General features: G+C 30.6%; 3 protein-coding genes across 6 annotated transcripts; all 3 read right to left on the minus strand.

Annotated features, from left to right (window-relative positions):
• Positions 1-272: 272 nt before the first annotated feature.
• Positions 273-5,540, minus strand: LOC108474220 (pollen-specific leucine-rich repeat extensin-like protein 1). 2 transcript variants are annotated; one of them, XM_017776152.2, is made up of 4 exons: positions 5,262-5,540; positions 3,067-3,342; positions 2,248-2,526; positions 273-1,664 (listed from the first exon to the last, which is right to left on the minus strand). In XM_017776152.2, exons 2-4 carry the CDS (start codon positions 3,322-3,324, stop codon positions 501-503), a joined length of 1,701 nt encoding a protein of 566 aa, XP_017631641.1. In that variant the 5' UTR covers positions 3,325-3,342; positions 5,262-5,540; the 3' UTR covers positions 273-500. The 2 variants fall into 2 exon arrangements, with proteins under 2 accessions (XP_017631641.1, XP_052878007.1); XM_053022047.1 differs by lacking the exon at positions 5,262-5,540 and having other exon boundaries at positions 3,067-3,357.
• A 992-nt stretch (positions 5,541-6,532) lies between these two features.
• Positions 6,533-8,265, minus strand: LOC108472880 (uncharacterized). The gene has a single exon (XM_053021081.1). It carries the CDS (start codon positions 8,112-8,114, stop codon positions 7,620-7,622), a length of 495 nt encoding a protein of 164 aa, XP_052877041.1. The 5' UTR covers positions 8,115-8,265; the 3' UTR covers positions 6,533-7,619.
• Positions 8,266-16,759: 8,494 nt separating this feature from the next.
• Positions 16,760-24,380, minus strand: LOC108473739 (serine/threonine-protein kinase BLUS1). Of its 3 annotated transcripts, XM_017775469.2 has the most exons (21): positions 23,975-24,375; positions 22,770-23,169; positions 22,410-22,664; positions 21,888-22,012; positions 21,717-21,761; positions 21,518-21,599; positions 21,340-21,408; positions 21,089-21,259; positions 20,934-20,999; positions 20,651-20,719; positions 20,284-20,427; positions 20,112-20,185; positions 19,516-19,776; positions 19,076-19,167; positions 18,909-18,979; positions 18,065-18,190; positions 17,938-17,980; positions 17,813-17,859; positions 17,546-17,607; positions 17,414-17,465; positions 16,760-17,053 (listed from the first exon to the last, which is right to left on the minus strand). In XM_017775469.2, the coding sequence occupies exons 2-21, from the start codon at positions 22,935-22,937 to the stop codon at positions 17,012-17,014; spliced, it is 2,064 nt and encodes a 687-aa protein (XP_017630958.1). In that variant the 5' UTR covers positions 22,938-23,169; positions 23,975-24,375; the 3' UTR covers positions 16,760-17,011. The 3 variants fall into 3 exon arrangements, with proteins under 3 accessions (XP_017630958.1, XP_052877044.1, XP_052877045.1); XM_053021084.1 differs by lacking the exon at positions 23,975-24,375 and having other exon boundaries at positions 22,410-22,679; positions 22,770-22,857; XM_053021085.1 differs by lacking the exons at positions 16,760-17,053; positions 17,414-17,465; positions 17,546-17,607; positions 17,813-17,859; positions 17,938-17,980 and having other exon boundaries at positions 18,064-18,232; positions 23,975-24,380.
• Positions 24,381-27,486: the final 3,106 nt, after the last annotated feature.

Genomic DNA, 27,486 nt, shown 5'->3' on the forward strand with positions numbered 1-27,486 from the left:
GTTATACCCAATATGTGATTTATAATTATCTAAAAAGAATAACTGACATGTTTCTATTCCTAAATAATATTTTTAAGCAAACTCACCTAAAATTTTCCATCCGACCCAACCGAATATGTATCCGGCCATAAATCATGTTAGAACTCCATTAACATTTTCTAGGAACTTATTCGAAGTTTGTAAAAAAAAAATTCAAAAGCAGATTTGTTTAAATTCGATTAACATCCCAAGAATCACGTGTTTTTTTTTTTTTTTTGGGGGGGGGGGGATCATTGTTAACAAAATGAAAAGTTCACAAGTCAATTCAAATTATTGAAGTATACACAAATGTTATTTAAAAAGAAAACCCCGACAGTCAAACAAGAAAGGTGAAAAAGAGGGGTGAGTGGAAAACCTGAAAGCAATTAAGAGGGGGTGAAATAGGCCCTTGAGCTCCAAACAAGTACAACGAGAATCAAGTGATAATTCCTATACATGACTGAATCAAAGATACCACAGGTTTACCTGCCAATCCAAGCTCTCGGTGGCTGTATATCACTATCATTCATTAGCTTATCCAACACCACATTGAGGTCAACCGACTGGCCATTCTCCGTCAACTTTCTAACTGTTGCTCTAACATGGTCTCTAGGAAATCCCATGCTGGTTACCTTGTCCACCACATCATCAATGGGAACCCTGTTTCCAGATCCAGAAGAAGCTGATTCACCACCACCCCCGGATACAGTAGGTAATGCATGTGGTAGTACCCTAGCTGTCGGAAGCTGCGGATAACCACTTCCGGTAGAAGAGGGGAGCTGCTGCAATTTCATTGGGGAGGCACTGCCATACTGTGGAGGTGATCCACCATAAGCATATTGTTCACTAGGCCCAGATTGTGGGACATATCCAGTAGAAAATCCTAGACCAGGCCTTCTAGATGGTGGCTCATGCATTTGAGGTGGAATCCCAAAATACTGTTGGGAGGAAGGAGGGCCACTGGGTTGCTGAGAGGGTGGCTGGCGCAGGTTTGGTGGATAGGTCTGAGAAGGAACATAAGCTGCCTCATCAGGATGGTGGCCCATGGAAGGTTGGCCTTGAAGGGGTTGTGGTGGTTGAGAGTACTGCAGTGGAGGGGCCGGTTGATATGCCTGATGAGTCGGTGCTGCAAGAGGGGGCTGTTGCTGCTGTGTAGGAGGCATTGGGAAGTGTTGACTTGGAGCCTCCTGAGTTTGGCCAGGTGGTGTATAGTAAGCATCTCGCTGAGGGACAGATGGAACTTGCTGAGTAGGAGGCATAGGGAATTGCTGACTTGGAATCTCCTGAGTTTGGGCAGGGGGAGTATAGTAAGCATCTCCTTGAGCGACAGGAGGAACTTGGCTCTGAGGGAATTGTTCTGGATGCTGGACTGGAGATCGCAAATTTTGCTGGGGAAGAGCTGGAGGAGGAACAGTAGGAGGTGGAGGAGGAGGAACGGAAGAAAGCGATTGCGGAAAAGAGGCAGCCAATGGAAGCTGTTGATGAGATTGAAAAGGAGCAGATGCAGCTTGTTGCATGGAACCTATATGTGCAGTGTTATGAGTTTCCGATGGCTGGTCCATCTTGGTCTCCTGCAGCTTTGCATGCTGTAAAAGAGCTTCAACACTCTCCTGCTTTTCTTTTACAACATGCACCTCTGTTTGCACCTGCACATGGTTGGTCAAAACAAGAAATAATCACTCAAACCAGTGATCAAATTACTCCTCTTAGCAAGTTTCTTAAGTGCCATGAATAATCAGACAGATATATTTCCTATGGAGTCACAAGAAGATCTTGCTGGTGAATAACATATCCCTAGGATTTACTGAAAGTGGTCGAGAAATCCACCTTAGCTTTGGAATCTAGATATGATTTCTTGATAATGGATGAAGACATAGAGCGATATAGACAATCAGGTTCCAATCTAAAGAGACCAAGAACATAACACAAAATCAAGTGTTTAGATGGTGTGACAACTTCATATAATATATCAAGGATACCTATGCAATTTACTTATTTGACTGCTAAGTCAATAACGGCCACTTGAGCTAACAAAATACACTATGTAAATCTATTTCTGACAGCTCTTAAAATCATCATCAATCACAGCTGTGGGACTTGAGCTAAAAAGTTAAACAATTTACATCTAATTCTTCCATTACATACCAGCGGCAGCCACAACAAAACCAAATACCACAAAAGATTGTTTAAGAAAATATCTCTTTTACTTTTCCAGAAAAAAGAAAATACCTCTTTTAAAATGTTCTCCAGCTGTCTCATTTTCCCATCAATGCTTCCATGATTGTTTCCTACAGACATCTTTAAATCATCCACAGAAGTCTCAAGTTTACTGGTTCTACTCTCCAGCTGTGTAAGTCGGTCACCAACACCTTCTAACATGTGCATCAAATTATCAGTATGTTTCTTCATGGTTCGATCAATTGCAGCCACTAAAGATGTGTCAAAGCCTTTTTGGTCCTTTTCTAAAATGTCTTTTACAGGTTCAATAGAGTCAAGAGAACCATACATCTGCCCAAAGCAAGGAAAAAGACAGGTAAACAATAATGCTGTAGAAGAAACCCAATTGTATCTCTTAACTACTAAAAAATTAAGTCGATACCAATAAAAGTTTACTAATCTAACCATAACGAAAAAGAAAAAGTCATTAACCAAAAAAATAGCAATCTCAAAAAACACACATGTAATAAGGTTAACTGTCAAAAATTAATTCCAAACCCAGAAGATTATTAATCAAACTCCATTTCATTGAATAAATCCCAAAAATTATAAAAAATACTCCAAGTAGTACATAGTAAGGTTAACTTCTAAAAAATTATCACCAGATACATAAGATCATTACTCAAACTACATTTTATAAAATAATCCCCCGAAACTAAAAAAATTGAAGGAAAAAAAGTTTACAAGCAACTTTAATTGAATCAATTTGAAAATATACATATATATCTATTGATCAAACAATAACACAGAATAAAACTAAAAAATCAATTCCTCGGAAAACCCAAACTTTAAATAACAAAAATGTAGAAAAAAAGGAGGTTAAAGATTTACCTTAATTTTAGCATCAATTGAACTGCAAGACCTGGAATTATTATTAACTCCCGGGGCATCAAGGCTAGCTGAAACAGGTCGCAGCGGCTGGAAATCATAGCTGGGAAGGATCTCTTCTTTGTTATTAATCCCATTATTACCGGAACTAAACCCAGAGCCTTGATTGTGAATATCTTCATTTTGAGGGTGATTAATCAGATTGACGAAATCTTTGCTGGAATTTTGGGGAGGTGAAGAAGATGGGGATGTTAAGTCCATTATTTGCTCTTCAAAGAACTGCAATGCATTCATTAAGAAGCTCTTCAATTATTTGGTTTGGCTTTTGGTTTTTTCCTCTTTTTTAAGGGTTGAATTAATCCAGTTATTATACTGTTTAAATAGAATTATCTCCGATACATGGTAAATTTTCACTAGTAAATTTAGCAAAATAACACATTTCTGCAAGGAATAATAAAAGAATACTAAAAAATTAATATAACAAAGAGAACATATGTTAGATTCTTATTCCTGTTAATAGAAATTTAAAACTCCAAGAGTGCATAGAAAATGGAGTTTATTAAATATAATACAAAAAACATTGAATTAATACATCCATTAAAAAAAAACCCCAAAGATGCCTATAAATATTATTGGGTAAAAAAAAATAGATATTGTTAATTTGTGACCAAGAAAAAAAATTAGCCTATCTAAGAAACATTTATTAAGACAATAAAAACTAAAAAGCAGAAAGCATGTGACCCGCTTGTGAAGTTGCAAATCTGTATGTCAATGTATCAAAAATGATATCTGTAAAGAAACATCATTCACATCTCCTGATCCTAGATTACAGCACTAGGATCATTCATGAATTTCTCCTTTGTCCATTGCAATTCTTAAACAATGGCTTTATGATTCCATGAATGGATAATAACTGAGAGATGGAAAAGTCAGTTCATTTATGAGATTCTTTTTCGTTCTTTATAAATAGGTAAAAACTAGACCCATATTATCAGGCAGCTAATCAGTCAAGCAAAATGTTCAGTGTCAGTCCTGCTTTTGTTTCAATAGCTATAACCATTTCTCTTATGGCTGAACAGTTTAGCAAAACACTCTGTTCTGCTTTTGCTTCGTTAAAGAGAACCATTTCTCTGGAGGTTAAAAGTGTAGGAAAATGTTTCAGTTTTTCTTTTGCTTGAAACACTAGAGCCAGCTACCAAACACAGCTAAAATGGTGGACACTGACTAATCATTTTCTCCTATGCTTTTATAGTTTGTCCTTGCCAATGACATTCTGTGTTAATGACAAAAAGACAGGAAAAAGAAGACCTTGAAATCATGAAATTTTGTGTTCAAGTGACTTTGATTCAAATTTATGTTGAATTTATAATGTTGTCTCGTTCATTTATTTGACTTCACTCTTTAGGTTGCGTTGACTCTTCATTTCTAAGCATCGGTGAGTGATGCATCTCAAAAAACAGGCAAAAGGATATGATACTGTTAGGACCATCCAGAGACAAGGAAATTGGAGAATTTTTAAATATATGCATGTATGAGACATTCAAATCCAAGCAATGTTGATTAATTATGTGGTTTTTATATATGAAGATCTTGATTATAATTGTCACTTCTCTAAAAATTTTGTCAATTCTCACCACTTAGAGCCTAAGACAAAGCCATTTTCACTACTTTGATTGCTCGGTCGCGGTAATATCACTAATTGTATCCTATCTCGATAGACTAGTGAAACTTTCAACTCCGACATTAAGTTATTACATTTTATTAGCATCATGATCGAGTTCTTTTCCATCTTCTGACAAATTTGAATGTTAGAAATTTTTATTATAATATCTTATAAGTTACAAGTCAATTTGCATTATACAATAACTTAATATTACGTTTCTATTGAATTTGGTCATTATATTTTATTTATTTATTTTAATTTGAAACAGAGAATAAACTAACAACCCAAAAACTCTACATTCGCATTCAATCAAACTCGGTTCAAGAACAAAGTCAAAAAAAAAAAAATCTCCATCATATTCTGCTAATAAGGAATCAAAACCCTAACCCTAAAATTGGGAAAGGTGGTAAACGATAACTTAGAACCCTAATTCCCACCCGTTCTTTTATCAAGGGATCGAGAGAACAAATTAAAACCACAGAAATAAAAATCAGATATGGTAAAATGAAGAGAGCATTTATGGCAATCGAAGTACCTGACGGCGCCGGTTCGAAGAAGATGAACGAGGATCGCACTTTCGAGAAGAAATAAGATTTTTATTTTTTACTTTTTGCTATTTTTTAGTTTTTCTATTCTATCACTTTTGCAGTGTTTTCTACGAAAGAAAGACCGAAGGAAGATAGGAAGCAGCAGTACATTAGTAGTCTTTTTCTTATGCCTTAATCCATGATTTAGATTTATTAAAAAGAAAATTCACGTCAAGATTCGGTTCGACCCAACCCCGATCAAATTTAGGTTCTTCAACAGTGTCAAAATATGTGACACGTTCAACTAATAAATTCGCTTAATAAATATATAGATTATTAAAATAATAAAATTATATCTTTATTATTATAAAAATTTTAATTTAATTTTAATTTTTTAAATTTAGTTTCGCCCTAATCATTTTTCTTAATTAATTTAAAAATTCAAAAATAAATATTTTTAAAATATATATTATAAAATTCAAAATTGAATATGAATAAAATTCGAAAAAAAAATAGTTTAGATTTCAAAATTTTGGAAAAGGGAAAAAATATTACAAAAATTCAAACAAATGGCTGGCATTCGATTGTTCTTGATCAACATCAATAATTTCTTATTTTTTTAATTTTAACTATATTTTTATTTTAATTTTTTAATATTTTCTCATTTTTAATTTTTGAAAAATTAGCTAATTTCTTATTTTTATTTTTGAATTTTATATATATTAATTTTTAAATTTTATAATATATATTTCTTATAATTTTCTAGAATTTTTAAGTTTTTTTTATTTTTAGAACTATTAAAGTGGAAGGTACCTATTTTGTCCACATGTCACATCCTAATTTGACCACTTCACTTAATTTATCTAAAACAAACGACGTTAATCGTCTGCTTGTAAGAATTAATTTATTCAATAAATTTTAACTTTAAAAACTAATTTGATCTAAAAATATTCAGTGTCTAAATTTTGAGGTCATTCTATATATTAAGCCTAACAAATATTTATTTATAAATATTTATTTGCTCATGTTATTTGATAGCACTTATAACCAATTAAAACTTTAAAATATATAAAATTTCAAAAGAATTATTGTTGAAAGTTTGTTTTATAAGGTATAAATTTAATGTATATTATATAATAAGATATGCAAACATTTTAAGTAACAATGTAATGTGTCATTTTAATATTGTGACAAGTGTCACGTGTAAATTGCTAATATTTATATTATTAATAAAATATTGATTAAATTGATATTACAGATTAATTAAATATTAATTCAGTTAAAAATAATTAATTATTTTTACTAAATTACTATTATTATTTCGATTACAAATAGTTGGAGTCAAGTGCCAGCAACGAGTTGAAGATTTGCTTCGGCTACAAATACATCATGGATGCCATGTGGGGGTAAATTTGAAATTTAGATACACTTTCGAGACTGCAATTCTACAAGAAAAATTGTATTTAGATGAACTAACTCAATATCAAATTTTATGGTTAAGATTGTATCACGGGCCTCGCAAAGGTGCTGCTTGTGGGCATATATACCCCAAGAATTTCCATATTCTTTCCGATGTGGGATCAACGTACCTTATCTATTTTTTTAAAGCGTTTGACGTGACATTCTTCCCACCCAATCACTTTCCATTCCTAAAAGATATATCTAATAGGATTAATCCACATTGTCTACTTCCTTCATCATGGGCTCCTCTATTACAAATGGTCCACTTGGCCTACCCACTTGTTGGGGTGCTTCGCATGAAATCAAGCAGTCAAAAGTCGCCTACTCCCTTCATAATGGGTTCCATCACAATTGATCAACTCAACCTATCCATCTGTTGGGGCGCCTTGCGTGTAATCCAACAATTAATACGCCTTTAGAGAACAGGTTTTGAGTTTCACGAGAACCGACCTTCGAGGATTGAGAGCCTCTATCATGTGATAAAATTGAGATTATGCATGCTAGATTTCGTGCAACATAATGTTTCAATAATCAGAGCGTAGCTCATGATTTGTAAAATAAAAATTAATATTTACTCCAACTCAAACATAAATCCTTGAGTTTAAAGTCAAAGATCCTAATATTACGAGTTTTAAGTATTAACTCCAATTCAAACAACCACAAATGCAGGAGAAATTATAAAAACTACTATATATATAATTTTTTTCTTACGAATTCCTTACAAATTACCATGTATTAATCTAATCAAGGGAGAAAATCCCAGCTAAATTCTGATGTTAATTTTCCCAACCTAAACTAAAATACCCTCTTTTTTTCCGAGAAAATAATTCTGAAAACTTTCAAACTTTACAAAATCCTAAGTACAAATGTACATATATTTTTATTTTTTTTAACAAAGAAAAAGATTAAATACCAGTGAAGGAAACCCTCCCAAAACCCCAATGGCCAATCTGATACAGCTCTAACCAAACACTCTCGGCTTCAAATCTGGCACCAAATGTCCCCATTTCTTCTTCTTCTTCTTCAAATCCTGCTGGAAATTCCCAGATTTCCTGTTCTACCCTTACCCTCCCTCTGAAATTCTCGTCACCTTCATTAACAGTAGCACTAGTTTTCTTGCGTTTTCTCTTCATTTTCCCGAACCCCAAACACCTCCTCCCCATTTTCCACGGTAGCTTAATCAATGCAAGTGTCAAAAAGTTGAGCAAAGCACAAGGGCAACAACAGATTGCGACACAATCGGCGATTACACCAGCGGTGCATGATCCACAATACTTGCCTGAACACTCCATCAAATCCCCACCTTCTTTTTCTCCTTCATCAATGGCGCTCTTCTTTTTCCTTGCAGATCTTCCTTTTCCTTTATGTGAATTCCCTTCCATTTGAATTTCTTCAATCATTTCTCTCTTTCTCTCTCTCTCTCTAATATCTGACGCATTGAATATAATCTGTACAATGTTGAGATGAAAGTTTTTAGAGCTTCATATTTTTTTAAATGCTATAAAGTTATATGTACAGCGAACTGAGTCCCCTCCCCCCTTCTTACATGCATTTTTATCTCTGTAATAATTCAGCAACACTGGTAGATAACCGGAAACCTCACGCGCAGAAGTGGGGGGTGAGATGAAGAACCAATGAAGGTTTGACATAGATGGAGAGTGTGTGAGAATTTGGATTGGGCGCGTGGAAGTTTGATATGCAATTTTTGTAAAATTTTCTGAGATTACCTAAACCTCCCTGTTTTTAGCAGGTTAACAACAATGGAAAGTTTCTTAAATTACAATAAAATGCCAACTTATTTCCTTTTTTTTTTTTTAAATAAAATTTCCTTGTAACCAAGTTTGTCTTGTGATTTAAAGCTTTTTTAGCTTAAATAGTAAAAATGGTAGATATAATACTATTAACGAAAAAATAATTAAAATATGAGCCCAAAAATAATTTAAAAAATATGTAACACGAACAGGAAAATTAAAGAAAAAAATTAAGGAAAAAAGAAGGAAGGCGTGGGGTGCTTGAAAATGGAAATGTGACTGAGACGAGACACCGGAGACAGTAATACCCCGTTCAATAATATTTTTCTTTCCATTTCCTATTACTACTGATAACTATCATAATAAATTACATAAATAAATAAGCAAATGTCTGTCTCTTTCGACGTACCTATTTTAGTTTTGAAACAAGGGTAAAATTACCTCCCTGATCACTTTAAAGTAAAGTCGGTTCAATTTTAATTATTTTAATTTTTAATATAATTACTTTAAATAAAATAATCGTGTAAATTAATCATTAAAATTTTTATTTTTCTAACGGAATACTAATATAGCATATTATCGCATTAAGTAATTAGCACATGACATTAAATACAAAATAAATTTTATTTATTTATGAACACTATATATATTAGATTTTTTCATCTTCAATAATCACATTAAATTATAATTAAATTTATTATTGGATAAATTCAACCATTAACGTTATATTTTCTATCAACAAAACTTAAAAGTTCACTTAAAAGAACGTAAAGTTCCGTGTCACTAGACCCACAACATGGATACTGTCCATTATTTCATATTGGAATAAAGCAATATTTACTTTTTTATTTTTTTTAAACTTTGATCCCAGCAATGTTGTGATACCAAAATCTGAAAAATGTTAATAAGTTATAGAAATAATATAAACAAAAAATGGATTTAGTTTTTTTCAACTCGAAGAATTGTAAATTTAGTTTTTGCTTGTCCATATTTAATTTTTAAGATTAAATTTTATTTAAAATTAAATTTTAAAATGCACTAAAAGAATGCTAAAACAAATTTGTTATCAGTATTTATATTAAAAACAATACCATAAATATAATTTTATTTTGTATTAAAAACACAAATAAATATATAAATATTTTATTGTATTAAATATAATATTTTGAGTTGAGTTATTTAGTTGTGTAATTTTTTTTAGATTTTGGGTAATGAGTTTAATTGTTATTAGATGAGTGATTTAATATAAATATAAATATATATAATTATTATTTAATATATATAATTAATATAATATTATTTTATAACATAATATTTGGGCTGAGCTTGGGCCAATAAATTTTATTGAAAGCCCGACTTATATAGAAAAAAAAACTTAAAATTTTATTAAATCCATTTTCCAAACTGGCCTTTAGGTTTGGGAGGTTAGCTCAACGCATGAGCGTGTCTACTCAAGATATGACGATTATATATATATATTAGAACATTGAACATTATTTATGATGATATTTAAGAAAAATATTATTAATATATTATTTATTTTATAATTTAACATAAATAGTATATTAGGGTGTGTTTGATAAATTGAAATTTTAAATGCTAAAAATTAAGTACTAAATTTTATAAGTGCTAAATTTATATTAAAACCGATTGGTAAATTTAAAAAATTTAGTTCTAAATTTTAATCTTACTAATATAATATTTTATATTATTTTGAATAGTTTTAGATGAAAAATAAATATGATAATTTGAATATCTCATTTTTTATTTTTAATAAAATAAAATTAATTTAATATTTTTTACATAAGTAGCTACCTACTTACCTATTTTATTCAACACTTTATTGTTGAAAATATTATATTAAAATAATTAAAATAATTATCGAATATATTTAAAATATTAAATGTTAAAAAATTATTTTCAATAAAATGAACTTTAATAATTTATCAAATACACCTAAATGTGACAGTCTTCACTTTAATGTTATTTTATTTATCTTTAATTAACGTTATTGGATTAATTAATCAAATTCACAAAATTATTCTTCATTTTCTTAACTTTTTTTAAAATTAAAATCATAAAACAAACAAAGTAATAATGTTTGTGATATACTGAAATTATTTTGTAACTCTTAAAATCAAATAAAATCAAATATATTTAATATTTTTACTTTTTCTTTTTGAAATGCCAACATTTGTTTAATGTTTTGTCAATGAAAAGGAAATTTAAAAGACAGAAGAAAAACGTACATGGTCTCTATAAAATCCAGCTAATTTAATAATTATTTTAGAAATATATTCTTATTGAACTCGAAAAGAATAATGCATTTATCAACTTTTCTTTCTATATTTATCATTTTTAATCCATGTCACTACATGCTTATTAACAAATTTTCCCTAAAATTATTGTATTTTTTTATTGTTTATTTAACTCATAAAAGAAAACGAAAGATGAATCGTTCACAAAAGAAAATAAAATAACATTAAAATCTTAAAATAATTATTATAAGTGTTAGAAGGAACCGTAGTTTACCATTAAAAACACATTTATTTGTAAAAGCAAAAATAATAATTTTAGTAAATAAAAGAAAACTGAAATAGTATTCAAAAAGTTAACTAATATAAATACGTTTAAATATAATATGCCAAGTTAAATATAATCAAATTTGATCTAAAATTTTAATTTATAAAATGAAAAATCTAATAAGATACAAATCACACTCGAGATTTTCTTTTTATGCATGATGATTGATTTCATGATGAAATATATATTAAGTAAAAACAAAAACATGAACTTACCTTTGGTTGGATTAGCTGCTCCTGTTTTTAGCTTTCGAGGGGAAATAATGGTGACGAATTTTCTTTTAAAAGAAAAGAAAAGCTTTTGATGTGATCTCAAAATCAGAATGAGCTTTTAAGCTCTTTGGTTTTCTAGCATTTCCTCAACATGAGAATCAGAGCTCCACTCTCTCTCTCTCTTTCTGAATTTCAGGTATTTTTAAAAAGATTAAAAGGAATGATTAATTTTAAGAAAGATAAAAAAAATTCCATTTAACAAATAATAGGAAATTAAATTGTCTCTATGTCATATATTATATTTTATTGATATTTTTAAAATTATTTTAAAATTCGTAATTATTTTTTAATAATATTATTTCTAAGTTTCGAAATATTATCTCTAATATATTAATGCTCTAAAACTCTTTCTAGAAAATAGTGAAAGAAATATTGGAAATAAGCAATAATGAAACTATAATGTTTTCAATTAATATATGCGTTATGATAGGATGGGTTTTTTTTTTTAGAAGAAAGACAGTTACATGATTAATTCAATGCATTTAACATGTGTTACAAGTTAATATATAATCAAATGATTCGGTTATATAATTATATTGTGTTTGTTTATTTTCTGACATATATTAAAAATATTTTATGTTAATATAGATTTTGACAATATAATATTAGTTAAAATATATAATTCGCATTGTATAAAAATTGGTACTTTAATGTATTTATAATAATTACTTATTTTTGGTCGTATTATATTTAATTAATGTAATTATATAATAATAAGGGTCTTATATCCTTGAATTATTGAGTAATAGTGGGGAAAGCGTATAATAAAAGAATTTGATAAGTCCCGATGACAGCAAATATAGGGAATTGTCCCACTTTTTTCACTCTTCTTTATTTAAGCTATTTCCCCACTTCTAACAGTTATTACTTTTTTGCTTTTAGCGGAATTGGGCAGGGCAGGTGGAGTACAAGTTTTGATGGTCGGGTGAATTGCTCAAGCTCTAAGCCTCGGAGGATTGAAGTAAAAATATACCTAAAAAATAAGTTTGAATAAAAAAATAATGTTTGATTTTTACATGTGCCTAGCCTTAAATGAGATTTTTGACTTGGGCTTGACTCACTTAATTCGAATCAGTTTAAATTTTTTATTCTTTTACTATCTCGTTATTATTTTATTGTTATTTCGTTATTATTTTGTTGTCATTTCATTATTATAAAGTTATTATTTTGTTGTTATCATTTGAATATTATATAATTATTGTTCTATTGTTAATTTTGTTACTATTTAAGAGGTAATTGGTTGCTAAGTTACAATTATTTTAGTGTTATTTAAGTAAAAAAATTTTAATATGTTTTAATTTCTCGAGAAACATTTATTTTAATGTTTTTAATGTATTAGATGTATTATATTTTTAAATTTGTTTTAAATAAAAATAATCTTACTTTTTTTTTTTAAATATGGACAGTCGTATCAAGCTCGAATTTAGCATTTTTAATCTAGTTCAAGTTTGGACAAAATTTTAGGCCCATTTTTCAATCCGAATCAATATGGGCAGATCGTATTAAGCTCGAATTTAGCATTTTTAATCTGGTTTAAATTTAGACAAAATTTTAGGCCTATTTTTCGACCTGAATCCAAGTCTGAAAAATAAACTTAAAATTTTATATCAATCCAACCCATGATCAAGTCTACTGTAGAATATATTAAAATATTATTTAATAATTATTTTGTAAGGTGGGATTAATTAAATGATGCACATTCATTTAAATTTTGTTGTGATTATTTCAAGTGATGTAACATGTTTATCGTATCTATTGCATTTAAATAAAATTTAGTTTAAGTTAAAGTAAATTGTGAGGCTAACGTGACATATTATTTAAAAGTTTATTTAAAGTTAGGTGTAATAAAAAAATATATTGCACTTTTGAGAAGAGAATTCATATTCAAGTTTTAAAGATGACTTTATTAGGAAGAATAACTACGAACTTTGAATATCAACCATAAAATGAACATATAAAATAAAAAAATAATAGTTTTTTTATCATAATTTTAAACCGGGATGGTGGATGCATGTAAAAATCACGAGGAGGATCGCTCAATTCCTCAAGCCTAGATGGAGAATCTGGTGTCTTCGGATGATGCTAGCTAACTGGTTTAGAGAGTTTGTTTGGGGGAAGTGTTTTAGCTGTGGTTTTCTATTTCTACTTTCATTGTTTGTTTTCTTTCTCTAGGATATTTTTTCATTTTGTTCTTTTGAAGACAAAAGTCAACGTTGCAAAAACACTTTTCTAACCATTTTCCCCAGAGAAACTCCATAAAATCCAGCATCATGCAGAAACACCAGATTCCTCATCATAAGTCTACTGGATGATCATAGCAGTTTTAAGTAACGTTTTGATTTTTTGTCCCACAGACATAATTTTTCAGCATTAAAATCATCTTAAATAACACATCTGAATTATCCAAAACTATTGAAAATTCAATATACAAAAATTGAAAGCAAAGCAATTTGAAAATATATTTCTTGAAATTCAATTTTACGATTTCATAATTTTCTAGCCACTTTCCCATTAATTTACTTTTTGGTAAATTATTTCATTAGTCACTAAATTAAGAGTAAATTCTTATTTTCTTAACTTAACTAAAAAAAGTTACAATTTGGTCACTAAACTATTAAATGTTTTCATTTAAGTCACTGAACTATTTAAAATTTCATTTAAGTCATTGGGCTATTAAGTTTTTTTTTTTTTATTTAAGTTTCGCCATCAGGCTCCAAGTGATGATCTAAGTCAATCTGACAATTAGTGCCGGAAATTGAAGAAAAATTATTTGAATTTTAGTTCGCAGATTTATGATATCTAAAGTTGTTTCATAAAAAAGTAACTGTAAAATATAGGAGAAAGAGAGCTTTCGATTGGTGCAGACAATGCAAATAGAGAAAGACATAGCTATCGATTTTAACAATCCAGTGACTTGAACGAAAACTTTTGAATAATTTATTGATCAAATTTTTAATTTTTTAATTAAATGACCAAAATAAAAAATTTGTCCATAATTTAGTAACTAATGGTATAGTTTATCAAACAACTTTGACTAAAAAAAATATTATAAAAGTATCTTCCAACCCAAAAAGCCCATTTTGAACAAAAAAAAAATCAAAAAGCCCATTAAAAAAACTTATAAAATTCATCTCCAAATTCTTCTCGAATTAAACGGTTAAAACTTAAAACCCTAAGGTAATGTTTCCTTCAATAAAATACCTTATTTAGGAGTATTCCATCCCGGGCTTATGCTGTGAAATTTGTTTATTTCTATTTTCTCTCCTTTCCACCCATTACTGATTCGGTGTTTGAAGAATTCTATTCCATTACAGTGAACTAAATGTACCCTAAATCTCTCGTTGACGGTATCAATTCCCCCACTGCACTTTTTCTTTGTTCATTTTTTTTTTCATTTAAGGTAAACAAAAGAGAAAGAAAGAAATTAATGATACGAAGGCAAGATGAAGAATGCTTTTTTATAATTTCTGCTACCCCTTTTCTTTGAGCAGAGGCAGCAAACTCTCTGATTCTTTTGAATTCTCTCAATTTCCTTTTTTGGGGTTCCTTTTGCACTGGGACTTTCTTTTTTAGTTTTAAATACTATTCGATTTTTAATTTTTTTTTAATTATTAAGAAAGGTAATATACATCTTCTTATGTGGACAACTTGTCAGCTCAGCTTCATACCTTACAATGACTGAAAAAATTGGCCATATTAATCTGTAGCACAGTTTGCCTCCCGTCAGATCTGTCTAAATTGTATGTTTTATTGTCGATTGCACAGCTTCCCTATACTACGAATCACCCCCAACGCAATTCAAGCTTTCAGAGAAGAATTGATACATGTTATAATGGGCAATCAGTCTCAACAATGACCTGTCGAAAACCAGCAGATCAGGCAACCAGCAGCCCCTCTCTAATAGCATGTAATTTCGCTTGCAGCATCGAGCTCATCCCCAAATACCCGCTGAATCCCTTAAACTAGTTACCACGGTGATCCAGTATGAGATGCTTCATTCGAAATCGGGTATATCAGTCCATCACAATTGAGCTTAACCCATCCAATATCTGGAGCTAGCAAGTGAGCATTCAAACCCAAATTGTCAGCACCAACATACGTATATTGGTCTGCATTCAAAACATCTGTGGACAAAGCACTACAATAAGAAATAATTTCCTCAGGCAACACGTTCTCTTCAGTAAAAACCAATTTGTTACGAGTATGCCATAGACACCAAGCCAACATACTTAAGAGTAAGCTCCATTCCAAACCAGGCGTCACAATGTTAAGGCAATTTCGAATGTTGCCAACTATCCAATCAGTAGACCTCGATGCAGGAAAGCCGGCCACGCAATGCGCAAGACCCGAAATCTAATAGCCTATGCAAACTCAGTCACGTAAAACGTGCAATATCATTTCTAACTCGCAACCATAAGCCGGACAAGTTGGATCCCATGCAACACTTCTTTTTAAACATTCTACATTGATTAGCCATAAAAGTTGTCTGACACGTTTAACACCCTTAAACATTAATCATTGACAACAAATTTTATATTCCTACTAAATGAATATTTTCTTTAAAATGTCCAACTACCAAATTTAACACAGTTAATAATTAATTTTAAATTTTAAATTTTAAATTTTAAATTTTAAATTTTAAAAGGACTTAATTCATAAAAATAAAAGTATAGAATTTAAGTTCTAAATTTGTGAAGAGTACTAAAATTTATAATAAATTTTAACCTTCTCAAAAAGTATGTATTTTAAAAGTTAAATTAATTTTTAAGCTATACAACAAAAACTTTGATTTTTTTTTAATATTAATTTTATTATAAGTTCTTATAAATCTACTATTTTTGATACAATGCATAACCCCTTTCCAACCTTTAAATAGGAGAATATTATATTTCAGCACACTCGAATCCACGACCTCTTGCACTAACAACAATACCGATGCTAATCAAGCTAAAATTTAAAATTTAATTTTTAAATTGACTCATTTTAATTTTTAGTTTTCAACTTTTAAAAGTAAATTTTATTCAGCCATTTTCAAAATCCTTGTTTCAATAAAAATTCTAAATCTTTATTACCATCAAACCTTAGATTAGATTTAAGCCTCTCTTGCCCCTACCTTTGATATATTTTTTTATCAAGTTATTTTTTTTATTAAATAAACGATATTGAGTGATTTCAAAGAACTTTTTTCTTAAATCTTAATCACCATCAAAATTTAAAGATAACATTTTATCAAATTTTGAATTGAACATTCATTTGCTTAGCTTAAAAATTAGGTCATATACATAAATAAACTCAACAACACATGTTCAGCCCACAGTTAACTGAGATTACCTTCAAACTGTTAATCTAATATTAAACCAATAAGCTTTTCTTTAAAATCATTCATCTCTAGGACAAATATATGTGTGCAAAGTGTGTGCATATATATCAGAGAGGGAGAGAGAGAAAGATTGTAATTATATTACAATATGGTGTCAATAAATACAACAAAGTCAACTGAGATCCAAGCAATGGCAAGCAACTGAGATCCAGCTTAAGATACTGCCATGGATATGGTGTACACTAACGGGTAAAAAAACACAAACAAATACACTTCTATTTACCTAAAGAAAAAAAAAATATGAACCCTAACAACGATGAAGAAATTATCTGGCAATTTAAGTATCAAACATCTTCACCATTGTTTCACCTTCACTCTTTGTTGTTGGCCAATGCATTTAATTGTTTCTCTAACTGCAAGGTCACACCACAACGTAAAATTAACCTGGTTATCAGACAATGGACAAAAAAGAACAAATCTAATTTGCAAGCAAGACAAGTGATTGTGAACTCCTGTGATTGGCTGACCAAGGGGAGTTCACCCCATAGAACCCCACTCGAGTTTGAGTCTCTTGCGGAGCAAGTGGTATTATTTAGGCAGCCCCCTTTGGAAATAATGTGTGCATGTATGGTATGATTATGTCTCTAAAGATGTATTCGATCTGAGTAGTCCAAGAAAAATGAAGAGTCGTTCCAACATAGATGCATGAAATATAAATATCCTCAGAATTCAAGAATAATGCACAAATATATATTCAATAATAACGCACAAACCTGAGCGTTCTTCATTTTCTGCCTCTGCAATTCCTCAACTAGGTTCCCGATACTGACAACATAAATAAAGTTTCAGTAAAATGTACATGATAAAGAAAGGAAGTCTGCACTGTTTTGCGTTTCACCTCTTACCTCTGTTGCAGTTGAAGCACCCGAAATTGCAGTTCTTTCTCCCTCGGAGAAGAGTGCGCTATCTGCATGTACAATTAGTTAAATCATTCACTAAAATCTTTTAACGAAGTATAGGCCTATATGACAAAGTTTGTCTCAACATGAGATATCCAACATTGGGATAAACCAGAAACACTTAAAAAGAAAGCATAAATAGAGAGGGTAACTGACACCATGGAATATTCCATCAAGAAGGTCATATGACTACAGAGAAGTTAGGATTGATACCTGCAAAAGGTCATTGATGCCCACTTCTGTAAAATCCCCAAGCTTACCTGTACAAGGAAGAGAAGGCAAATTTAACATCAAATAATTTCTTGTGGTCATGCAGCAGAAAAGCTTAGAGGCTTTACCAGAAGTTTGCTCCAAATGTTTGATCAGTCTAACAATTTCTTCCTGTTGGCAATCATCAAAAACAGAACTTGTTTCAAGACTGGCAATCTCTATGACATGAGATAGGACATGCAAAAACAAACGTACCCTTTGTATGGTGTTCTGCTGCAAAATGCATTGTAGAGATGGGAGAACAGCACTAGGTGAAAGGTTTAGAGATGCTGGATTGGTTGAACCTCCGGTAACCGGGTTAAGTATGCAGTTTGTAGGTCCCTGAATGAGAGAAAATAATGGCAATGGTTACAAAGCCATTGCCTAAAAGATAAATTGATAAGTTCAATTCCTATCATTCTTCAACGGTGAAACATGAGATAATATAGACAGTCATATATGACAGTTTGTACGCTGAAATGAGGAAGTAAAAGCCAAAATGTTTTCATGGATAAAAATCCAGATATTAGAGGATAAACTTAACATACATGACATCTAACACGAAAAATACGTTTGAAATTAGGATGGATGCATCAAGCAGATGAAATGCATAATCAATTACAACCACATGTAAAGAAACCAAAAAGATATGAAACCAAAGCATTCAGTGGAACCACTTAGAATATAGCCCTTTAGCAGAAGTGTAATTTACTTGGTGTGGGGTTCATAAGTAATAGCTGACAGCATATGTGTATGTCATTTTTTTTTTTTTCAAAATAAAAGAAAGAAAAAAAATTGATGTATGTCATTCTGTTGACGCAGCATTTACATGATGCCTAACAAATGGTGTCCAACTATGCAGATATTTATCGTTACAGATAAATTACACAGTAATATATTATAACAAACAGGAATATATAATATACACACACCATATTTGCAGCAATTCCTAACAGCAAAAAGATGCATGTAATTGCATGACATCAAAAGACAGTACCCAATAGGTTGCAAAGTTTCTTTGAATGGATGAGGTAAACATATCATTATATTGCAAATGTACCTTGGGACTGAGTTCGGCTGAAGTCACTTTAAAGCGCCCCCGCCGAACAACTGCTCCCTCTGATGCATCCTCTGAATAAAGGGCCAAAGAAATCAAACCGAGGTCAATAGAGTACAAACAAGTAGCATCACTTCTAAGTAGAAATAGAAGAAAAAACCAGGAAATACCTGGCGAAGGACTATTTGTTTCTCTCTTCTGGCGATACAACAACGGACCACTGTAGTTGTGTTCAGATTGAAATTTGGGCTGTGGAAAGTCCCTTCAAAACATTTTTGGTAAACCCAATTTAATATAGATTTATGAATCACTTTTTCCAGTTAAAGTAAACGGCAATGATAAAAGCAACAATATTCCTTTTTAATTACAGAACAGCGGAGTCAACGACCAAGTCAAGAAGACAGTCCCTATGTCATGTGTAGCAGATCATACATCTAGGACTTCTCTTCAACTCGAAATCCACAGAATATAGAAACTCATCATATCAGAGCTTGATAATGGGAAAACAATCTTCCTATATATATATTTAGAAAAGTCACTTCAGTTATTTTAACATGTTTGGTGATAACAGCTTTGCAGCTAGGGATAACTTCGCTTGGATGAAGCTTACCTGTCCCCATTTCCTGTAACCTTTTTAGGAGATAAGGCATTATCAGGTATTAGTGGACCGCTCAAGAACTTTTTGTGCTCTGGAATGACTTGATGAAGTAACGAGCTACTTTGCCCGGAGTTCTCACCCTCGTTTCTACTAGCATCTTGCTCCATAGCTCTTGATGACTTTATAACAAATGGCTCACTTCCTGATTGGTTAACACCTTTCCGATTCGGACTGTTTACATCCTCATCATCTTCACCAATGTCAAAACAGCCTCTGAACCAATTAAATAGTTGCATGAATAAAAAAAGAAGCTAAATTACCAAAAACAATTCGACTGCCAACCTTTCTTTCTCCAAAATAGTAATTAGCTGAAGAGATGCGATAAATGTTTTTAAAAAATAGAAAGAAGATACCATTAAAAACCACATAACTTAAAAGATGAAGGATTAAACTTGTGAGAACTTACTGCTTTCTGCATTAAAAAATAAAACACCTACAATTCACAATCTCTTTGAACATAACAAATGTGAATAATGATAGCATACTAAATATGTTATAACAATGAATTCTTTGCAATAGAAAGTCAAGCAAGCATAAAAATGTCATACTTGAGTGCTTGAAGAGGTTTAATGGGAAATGAAGCAAGGGAACTCTTCAGATCATGAAGATCATTAAGCCCATCCTGAAACAAGTTAAAGGAGGATATTAATCTTGAAGTACCAGCTTAATCGTTAGGTCTGAAAGTTCAATTACAGTGAAATAATTTGGGGTTACTGGTACCTCCTGGCTACTTGAAGCAATGGAATTACTAGCCATTTCAGAAGACATTCTCTCTGGTGATAATCCAACAACACCATTGCTGTTTCTTTGATTCCTGCTGCCATCTCGATCTTCTGCATTTGGCACATCATCATAATCATGAATCTGCAAGTAAAACAGTCAGCATTTCTGATGAGATAAAAATAATAGAGCAGGTCTTGAAGTACATCCACATAAATAATGTTACGCATCCAACCTAAAACCGACTGGCAAAAGATGGGAGGGGCACAACATAAGGATAGAACCATAGGAAGCCCAAGACTCAAGAGATGCAGGTTAACACCACTGAACAAATAATAAGTTGAGCTGGACAATTGAAACTACTTACAAGTGCAGCCTGACTTTTCAAGTCCTCCAGGTTGAAATTCCAGGCACTAATTCCTCTTATATACTCTTTCTGCAAGGTGAAAGGATTCATATTTAAAGTGATACCATGTAGTCATAAATTTTTTATATACCATGGTTATTCATTAGTGAAAGAAAACTACCTACAATAGGAATTGATAGCAATTGGATTAATCAAAACACAACCTAAAATTACTACTAAGATTTGAAGGAAAGAACCTAGCACTACTTTTTGTTGAGAAATGTAAAAGAGCTACATTATTCACCTGTGATAATTGCTCCTTGTCCTCATAGAGAGCCTTGTTCTCTACAAGAAGATCAGCTTCTTTTGTCTGAGACATAAAAACCAGATCAGAGTGTCGCATTTATTCCCCATCTCAAACAGAGATCACAAATTCAATAAAAACAGTAAGCAAGAGACCTTTAGCACCCTAAACCGTTCACCTAATGAAGCAAAACCATCAAGAATGGTTCGAGCTAGATAATCATAAGAGCGTGCATTTTTAAAGAACTGGTGCTTCAAAAGCTTATCCGAAGTCGGACGTTTCTTTGGGTCTTTCACCAAGCAAGCAGCTACCATCTCCTTGAAAGACTAGAGAATAATAACACTATTAGAACGATGCTGTAGATACCATCAAGTTAGACAGTAAGACAGAATAGAACAGCACAAACCTTTGAGAACCTCTTGTCCCTTTCATAATCTAGACCAGGAGGAGCATTTTGCAAGGTCATTAACAAAACCTGCGGCAAAAATGGGAGTAAACAATCAAACCAAGAACTAAAAATAAAGGAAACAGCAAGATAAATACAATTATAAACTGATATAACTATCAGAAAACCAAGAGATTACTTTCATCGGTGGATACTTCGAAAATGGGGCATGGCCATGAGCAAGTTCGAGTGCTGTTATTCCAAAAGACCAGATGTCGGCTCTGTAAGCGGGAAAGAACAAGAAACATAATGATTCAAAAGGTATAAAAGCAAAAGAATGAAAGGAAATGAAATGAAAAGAAAAGTAAATATCTGTATCAGCGAGATAATCAACTCACTTGAAGTCATAACCATGCAATTGCTGCATAACTTCTGGAGCCATCCTGAGATAGAGCAACAATAAGGAGACACATTATGGTCATTATCAACTCTCAAAAATTGAATTTACATGATAGAAGTACCGATATAAAGTAAACACTGAGATGTTGGAAGGCCAAGGGAACAAATACCAGCAAGGAGTTCCAACAAAAGTATTTCTGGAACGCTGTCTGTCTCCAGCATCAAACATGCTTGCTGACACTCCAAAGTCTGCCAACTTGACAGAACCATCAGAATCAATTAAGATATTCCCAGCCTGCAAACATAAGTCATGAACGTAGATAAGAATAAAGACAAAAATCCCCAAAATGAGGGTAAAAAGAATTAGGACAAAATATCAGGCAGTAAGCTGTTGGCATATTGCCAAAGAAACAAGAAAAAGTCATGTTGAACTACTAGACTAAGAGAATATTAGCATAAAGTTTGTGTGCGGAACAAAGCTATATTTCCAGCATTTATCATATATAGTTAATTACATTATAAGAAGAACTATAAGTTTCTTCATGTGATTGTTACAAAATATAGCTGGAGCAATATCTTACAGATGAGACAGTCAATAACTAATCAGCTTGGCCCCTGAAAACAAACTAGTTGCATAAATAAACAAGAAAACACATGGCATACAAATAAAACAAGAAAGGGCAATTAAAAACCTTCACGTCTCTGTGAATGTGCCCATGGGCATGAAGATAAACAAGAGCTTTAAGGACTTCACGCAATAAAGTAGCAATAACAGGCTCTTCAAAACCTTCTGGATAAGCGGATTTCATTATATGCAAGCAGGATCCCCCAGCCATGTATGGCATCACAATCCAAAGGCTGTGACCAGTGGTGAACGAGCAAAGTGCCCATAGTAAATTTGGGTGATCAATCAAGCTCATGGTCTGTACCTCTCTTCGGATGCCATCCTGCATCATTCACAACTGTTGATGTGACGGAGTTGCTGGGACTCATAAGAGAAGGTACAAGTAAACATGACTTCTCAGCAACAAACTGTGAAAGATCATACTTACCAGATCACTATTGCACTTTTCCAAATCAAGAACCTTGATAGCAACAATCTCATTAAGTGGAATGCATAAAGCCCTGTACACAGTGGCACTGACACCTTCTCCAATTTCTTCATATAACTTGTAATCTTTTGGATTGACTGGATATCGTTTCTCCAAAGTATGCTCCATGGTTCCCTTTTACTGCATACTATTGCCACTCTCTTTACTTCTAGATGTTCCGATTAACAAAGGCACACTTTTAGCTAAAGATTGGACTGTCATTCTAATGCGGGACTTCTTCCAATTTGGTAGCATCTTCTCTTTTTTTAATGCACAAGAGTATACAAGTAAACTGACTTCATCAAGGTCCCAGACCTTTTCCTTGCGTGCAGATACAGTTTAAACTTTAAACCTCAAAATCCTAGTTAACAACAGAGAAGATATTGCATTACACCAGGTATCCAGCGATTGAACTATTGGAACTAGCAGTGGACTGTCAACCAAGAGCAGTCAACAAAGCTTACAATAACAGTCATTTACCCCAGACGACCGAAAGAAGCCTAAACGTTAGCAAATGTTGTATGGCACAAAACTAATAAATGCACTCGAAAACTAAGAAAAGATTTGCGCAAACTAACCAAGAAACAAAATAAATAGAGCTAACAAGAAGCCTGTTACAAGAAAGGTGATATCAGGTATTTTTAACCTATACAAAACCAAGAAAAAAGTGTTATTTCTTTACTTTTAAAAAAACACAAATTTCTTTTCGAAACAATTAAAACAAATACAAAAAAGAAAAGCGAAGCAAAAGTTTAAGTAAAATGTATTAGAGGCTCTTGAAACATGAATAACAAAACAAAAATTGGAAAAAAAAAGAAAAGAAAAAGAAAACAGACTGATTAATATCTTTCAATTCTTTTAGCTTCTGTATAGCAATCTAGATTCAACTTTATTTTTAAAAATCAATAAAAGGCGTTTTCTTTTATATAATTCTTATTTAATTAAAAATAAACTTAAAGACAGTCTTAATTCTAAGTAAATTAACTATGATATAACATAACATTCATGAAATCGCTTCAAAGTTTCCATAATTCCTCAACAAAACAACTAAAACTATAGTCAAATTTCACGAATTCCAAACAACCTCCGAAGAAACAAAAAATAATAACAAAAAACTTCATGATTAAAAAAAGAAGAAGCTAAAATTACCATAGATTTATACAAACCTGGTATTTCAGTGGAATGAAATCAAAGCTGAATCTGAAAATCTGATAGCCCCACCTCCTCCTCCAAACCACTTCACGAGACTTTGTTTAAACGCTTCTTCAGTTTCAAATTTCGATTTTTTTGTTGAAGACAGATTCTAAAGATGACAAATAGCGATGATAATAATTGGTGGACAGATATTATAATAATCAAATAAAAAATTCCAGTCGAGTTTCAGGTCCTTGGATCAAATCTTACAACTTCCGCAGTTTGCAAATAAAATACTCTTTTTTTTGAAGCTTTGGTTTTAGCAAAGTAAAATGAGGATGGAAAAGTAAAATATATATATAGTTGAAAGTGAGAAGAGATTTTTATGAGTTATCTTATCTTCTCTTCCTTTAGTAGGTGAAAATATCGTATCTTCTTTAGCTTATTAACATACGTTGATGGACAGTAATAAATTAAATTGCGGAAATTTTGGCGCATTCATGTGAAATAATATTTTTATTTAGTAATCTTTTCATATTTTAATTATTTTATTTTTACTCTAAATCATGTCATGAAATCTTATCGTGTCTTAATTAAATTTATTATGTTTCCTTTCATCCTAATTCTTAACTTTCAAAAGTAAGATTGAAGTATCATTTTATTCTCTTTCTTAATGATATAAAATTAAATTTTTACTTTTTGAGTTAAAATATGTGTATTAATAATTAGGTAGAGTATCAAAATAGTTATTTTATTTTTCTTAGACTATATTTTAGTTATTTATATTTGAAATATTATGTTTTAATCATTTATATTGACGTGTTGTAACATTTTAGTCATTAAGTTGTTAATTGTCATTAACGTTATAACGATAAGCTGACGTGGCACGTTAAATAATCATTTCAGATAAAAATCTTAAGTTAAACTATTCAATTAGTCTCCATTTTTTTTTTGAGCAATTTCTTTCTTTTACGTTCTTTTTAACTCTTTTTTTTTATTTTCTTCTGCTTTTCCCTCTATTTTCCTTCATTCTCCATCTCTTTCAACGTAAAAAAAAAAAATTAAATTGCTTAAAACAATAATATAAATATAGGGGCCAATTGTATAATTTAATCTAAAAATTTTATTTGAAATGATGATTTAATCTGTCATGTCAGCTTACCGTTATACCGTTAATGTTACAACATAATAACATAAGAGACTAAAACGTATCATTTTAAATATAAGTGATTAAAATGTAACCTGAGAAAAATAAAAGTGACTACTTTAGTATTTTACCCTAATAATTATTGTGGTTTGCCAATTGAGTCTTAATTCGATTAGCATGAGCATTGTTGTCAATGGAGGAAGATATGGATTCGAGTGCGCTGATATGTATTCCTATTTATAGATTGAGGAAAGCTATGCTTAATTCTAAATATTGTATAAAAAATAACAGATATGATCAAATCCTATAAATTTATCCTTTTCAATATATATATATATATATATATATATATATATATTGCCATTTTCACGCCCAAGAGGGCTTCAATAATTCCGTTGAACTATGAATAATTGACATAGAAATACAATCTCAGCTCATATTTCATTGCTTGAAGTTAGTTTGCTATTTAAACTTTTTAGTCACAAAAATTGTTCATTTCTTCAATCTTATATACCTTTCAAAATAGGAAAATAAAAAGGGTAAATTGTACAAATGGTCACCCAACATGCCCATGTTCTTGTTTTGGTCATTCAATTTTAAAATCTTCAATTTAGGCACTAAATTTTGTGTTCATTTCTATTTTTCTAACTGATATAATAACATATTTAGTCCTCAATACTTACATATCTATAAATTTGGTCCTAATTCTAAATAATTCAATAAATTTAACCCTTGACATTTATAAATTCCATCAATTTAATCCTCAATCTTCCTAACGAAAGCTTTTAACTTTAAAAATTGAAGCATTCCACATCTATAAATTTATAAAACTCAAAAAGAAAAAAAAACTTCTCCAATTGTGCAAATCTCCATCACTCAACTTTTAACAATACCTCTTATTATATAGAATTTTGGGAATGGCATATTTTTTCTTTAAAATTTTATAATCTAAAATTATTCAACAGCAAATTATAATAATAAGCATAAATAAATAATCGTAAAAGGTAAGTTACAAAGTCTCCGCCACACAACATAAAATTAAGGTAATTAAGTTTTTTATTTATTTCAATACAATTAATCTTAATTTGAAATTTAATTTTTCATTTATGGTTTTTGAATATTAGATTTGAGATAATAAAAAAAAAAGAGTACAGATAGTAAATTAAAGATTAGTATCGACTTTAGTATTTCCACAAGTAAAATAAAAAAGATAATTATATAAATATATTTAATATAATAAAAAATAAAAGTAAATTAAACATGCGATAGTTTTTAAACCTCAATTATAAAAATTAAACTTTCACTATCCATATATGTGATGATAATCCCTGAATCAAACAAAATTCTTTTGATTAGCATATTTGGTAGAATTGAAGAAGTTTTCTTTTCTTTTGGATTTTACAAATTTATAGACGTGGAATGCTTATATATTATAAGCTGAAAATTTTAGTTAAGAAATTTAAGGATCAAATTGATAGAATATGTAAGAATTTGAAGATTAAATGTGTTATTATACCAGTTAAAAAATATCACACTATTACTTTTAATATCAATTTAAAGGTGGGTAATCAAAATAAGAACAAATATTTAGTGCCTAAATTAAATATTTTTAAAGTTAGATGACAAAATAGAAATATAGATATAATTGAGTAACCATTTGTATAATTTACCAAAAAATCAATAGCTCTATTTCAAAAAACTAAAATATGAAATTTTTATTCAGAATGTCACTATTATTTCACATGCTTCATCATCAAACTTTTTTCTTTAAAAAAGAAAAAAATAGTTTATTAATCACAGGAATCTTCATTTCAAGGCTAAAAAGGTGGTTGTTTGATATTTTTCTTCTCTATAAAAACTCTAGGCTTACCATATATATCACGTTATTAACCTATCAAACGACGAGATTATCCTTTTAGATTTGGTTTCTAATTTCTATGGGTGTGGCCAAGCCACTAGATTCAACTTTTGTATATTTCACTGATTTAAATTACTGTCTAGTAATAATAATAAAAATATTTAAAATTAATTAAGAAATAAAAATATATTTTATTTTATTAAATTTTAAATAACAGTACTTACCATCATTAGAACTTAAAAGGAAATCGAAAAAAAGAAAAGAAATTCAAATCAGATTAATTTACCAAATTTTATCCATGCATTTAACTTGGTTGCCATTGTCGTTTAGTGCAGTTTTTCTAAAATTTACCAAAGTTTATACGTGCAATTATCCGAGGAAGGTTTTATTTTATGGATGCCAGCAAATCAAATATTTATATTTTCTCTACGACTTGAATCTGAAAATAAATTTAAATATTATTATCTAAATTTAAATTTAAATTAATTTAATTATTCGTTAAATATTCGGATCCTTTGATAAATATAAAATATTATTCA

This window comes from Gossypium arboreum, chromosome 11, assembly GCF_025698485.1.
Source record: "Gossypium arboreum isolate Shixiya-1 chromosome 11, ASM2569848v2, whole genome shotgun sequence".
In the NCBI taxonomy this organism is placed as follows: domain Eukaryota; kingdom Viridiplantae; phylum Streptophyta; class Magnoliopsida; order Malvales; family Malvaceae; genus Gossypium; species Gossypium arboreum.

What these genes read in the sequence shown, in the direction of transcription:
- LOC108472880 (XM_053021081.1), bottom strand. Translation starts at nt 8,114, where the DNA reads ATGATTGAAGAAATTCAAATGGAAGGGAATTCACATAAAGGAAAAGGA.
- LOC108474220 (XM_053022047.1), bottom strand. Translation starts at nt 3,357, where the DNA reads ATGAATGCATTGCAGTTCTTTGAAGAGCAAATAATGGACTTAACATCC. An exon ending in CAATTGATGCTAAAATTAAG is followed by an intron (nt 2,527 to 3,066) that starts GTAAATCTTTAA and finishes TGCTTTGGGCAG; the next exon opens with ATGTATGGTTCTCTTGACTC. An exon ending in TGGAGAACATTTTAAAAGAG is followed by an intron (nt 1,665 to 2,247) that starts GTATTTTCTTTT and finishes AACCATGTGCAG; the next exon opens with GTGCAAACAGAGGTGCATGT.
- LOC108473739 (XM_017775469.2), bottom strand. Translation starts at nt 22,937, where the DNA reads ATGGAGCATACTTTGGAGAAACGATATCCAGTCAATCCAAAAGATTAC. An exon ending in TTGCATGGTTATGACTTCAA is followed by an intron (nt 21,600 to 21,716) that starts GTGAGTTGATTA and finishes TCCCGCTTACAG; the next exon opens with AGCCGACATCTGGTCTTTTG. An exon ending in GTTACAGGAAATGGGGACAG is followed by an intron (nt 19,168 to 19,515) that starts GTAAGCTTCATC and finishes AATGTTTTGAAG; the next exon opens with GGACTTTCCACAGCCCAAAT.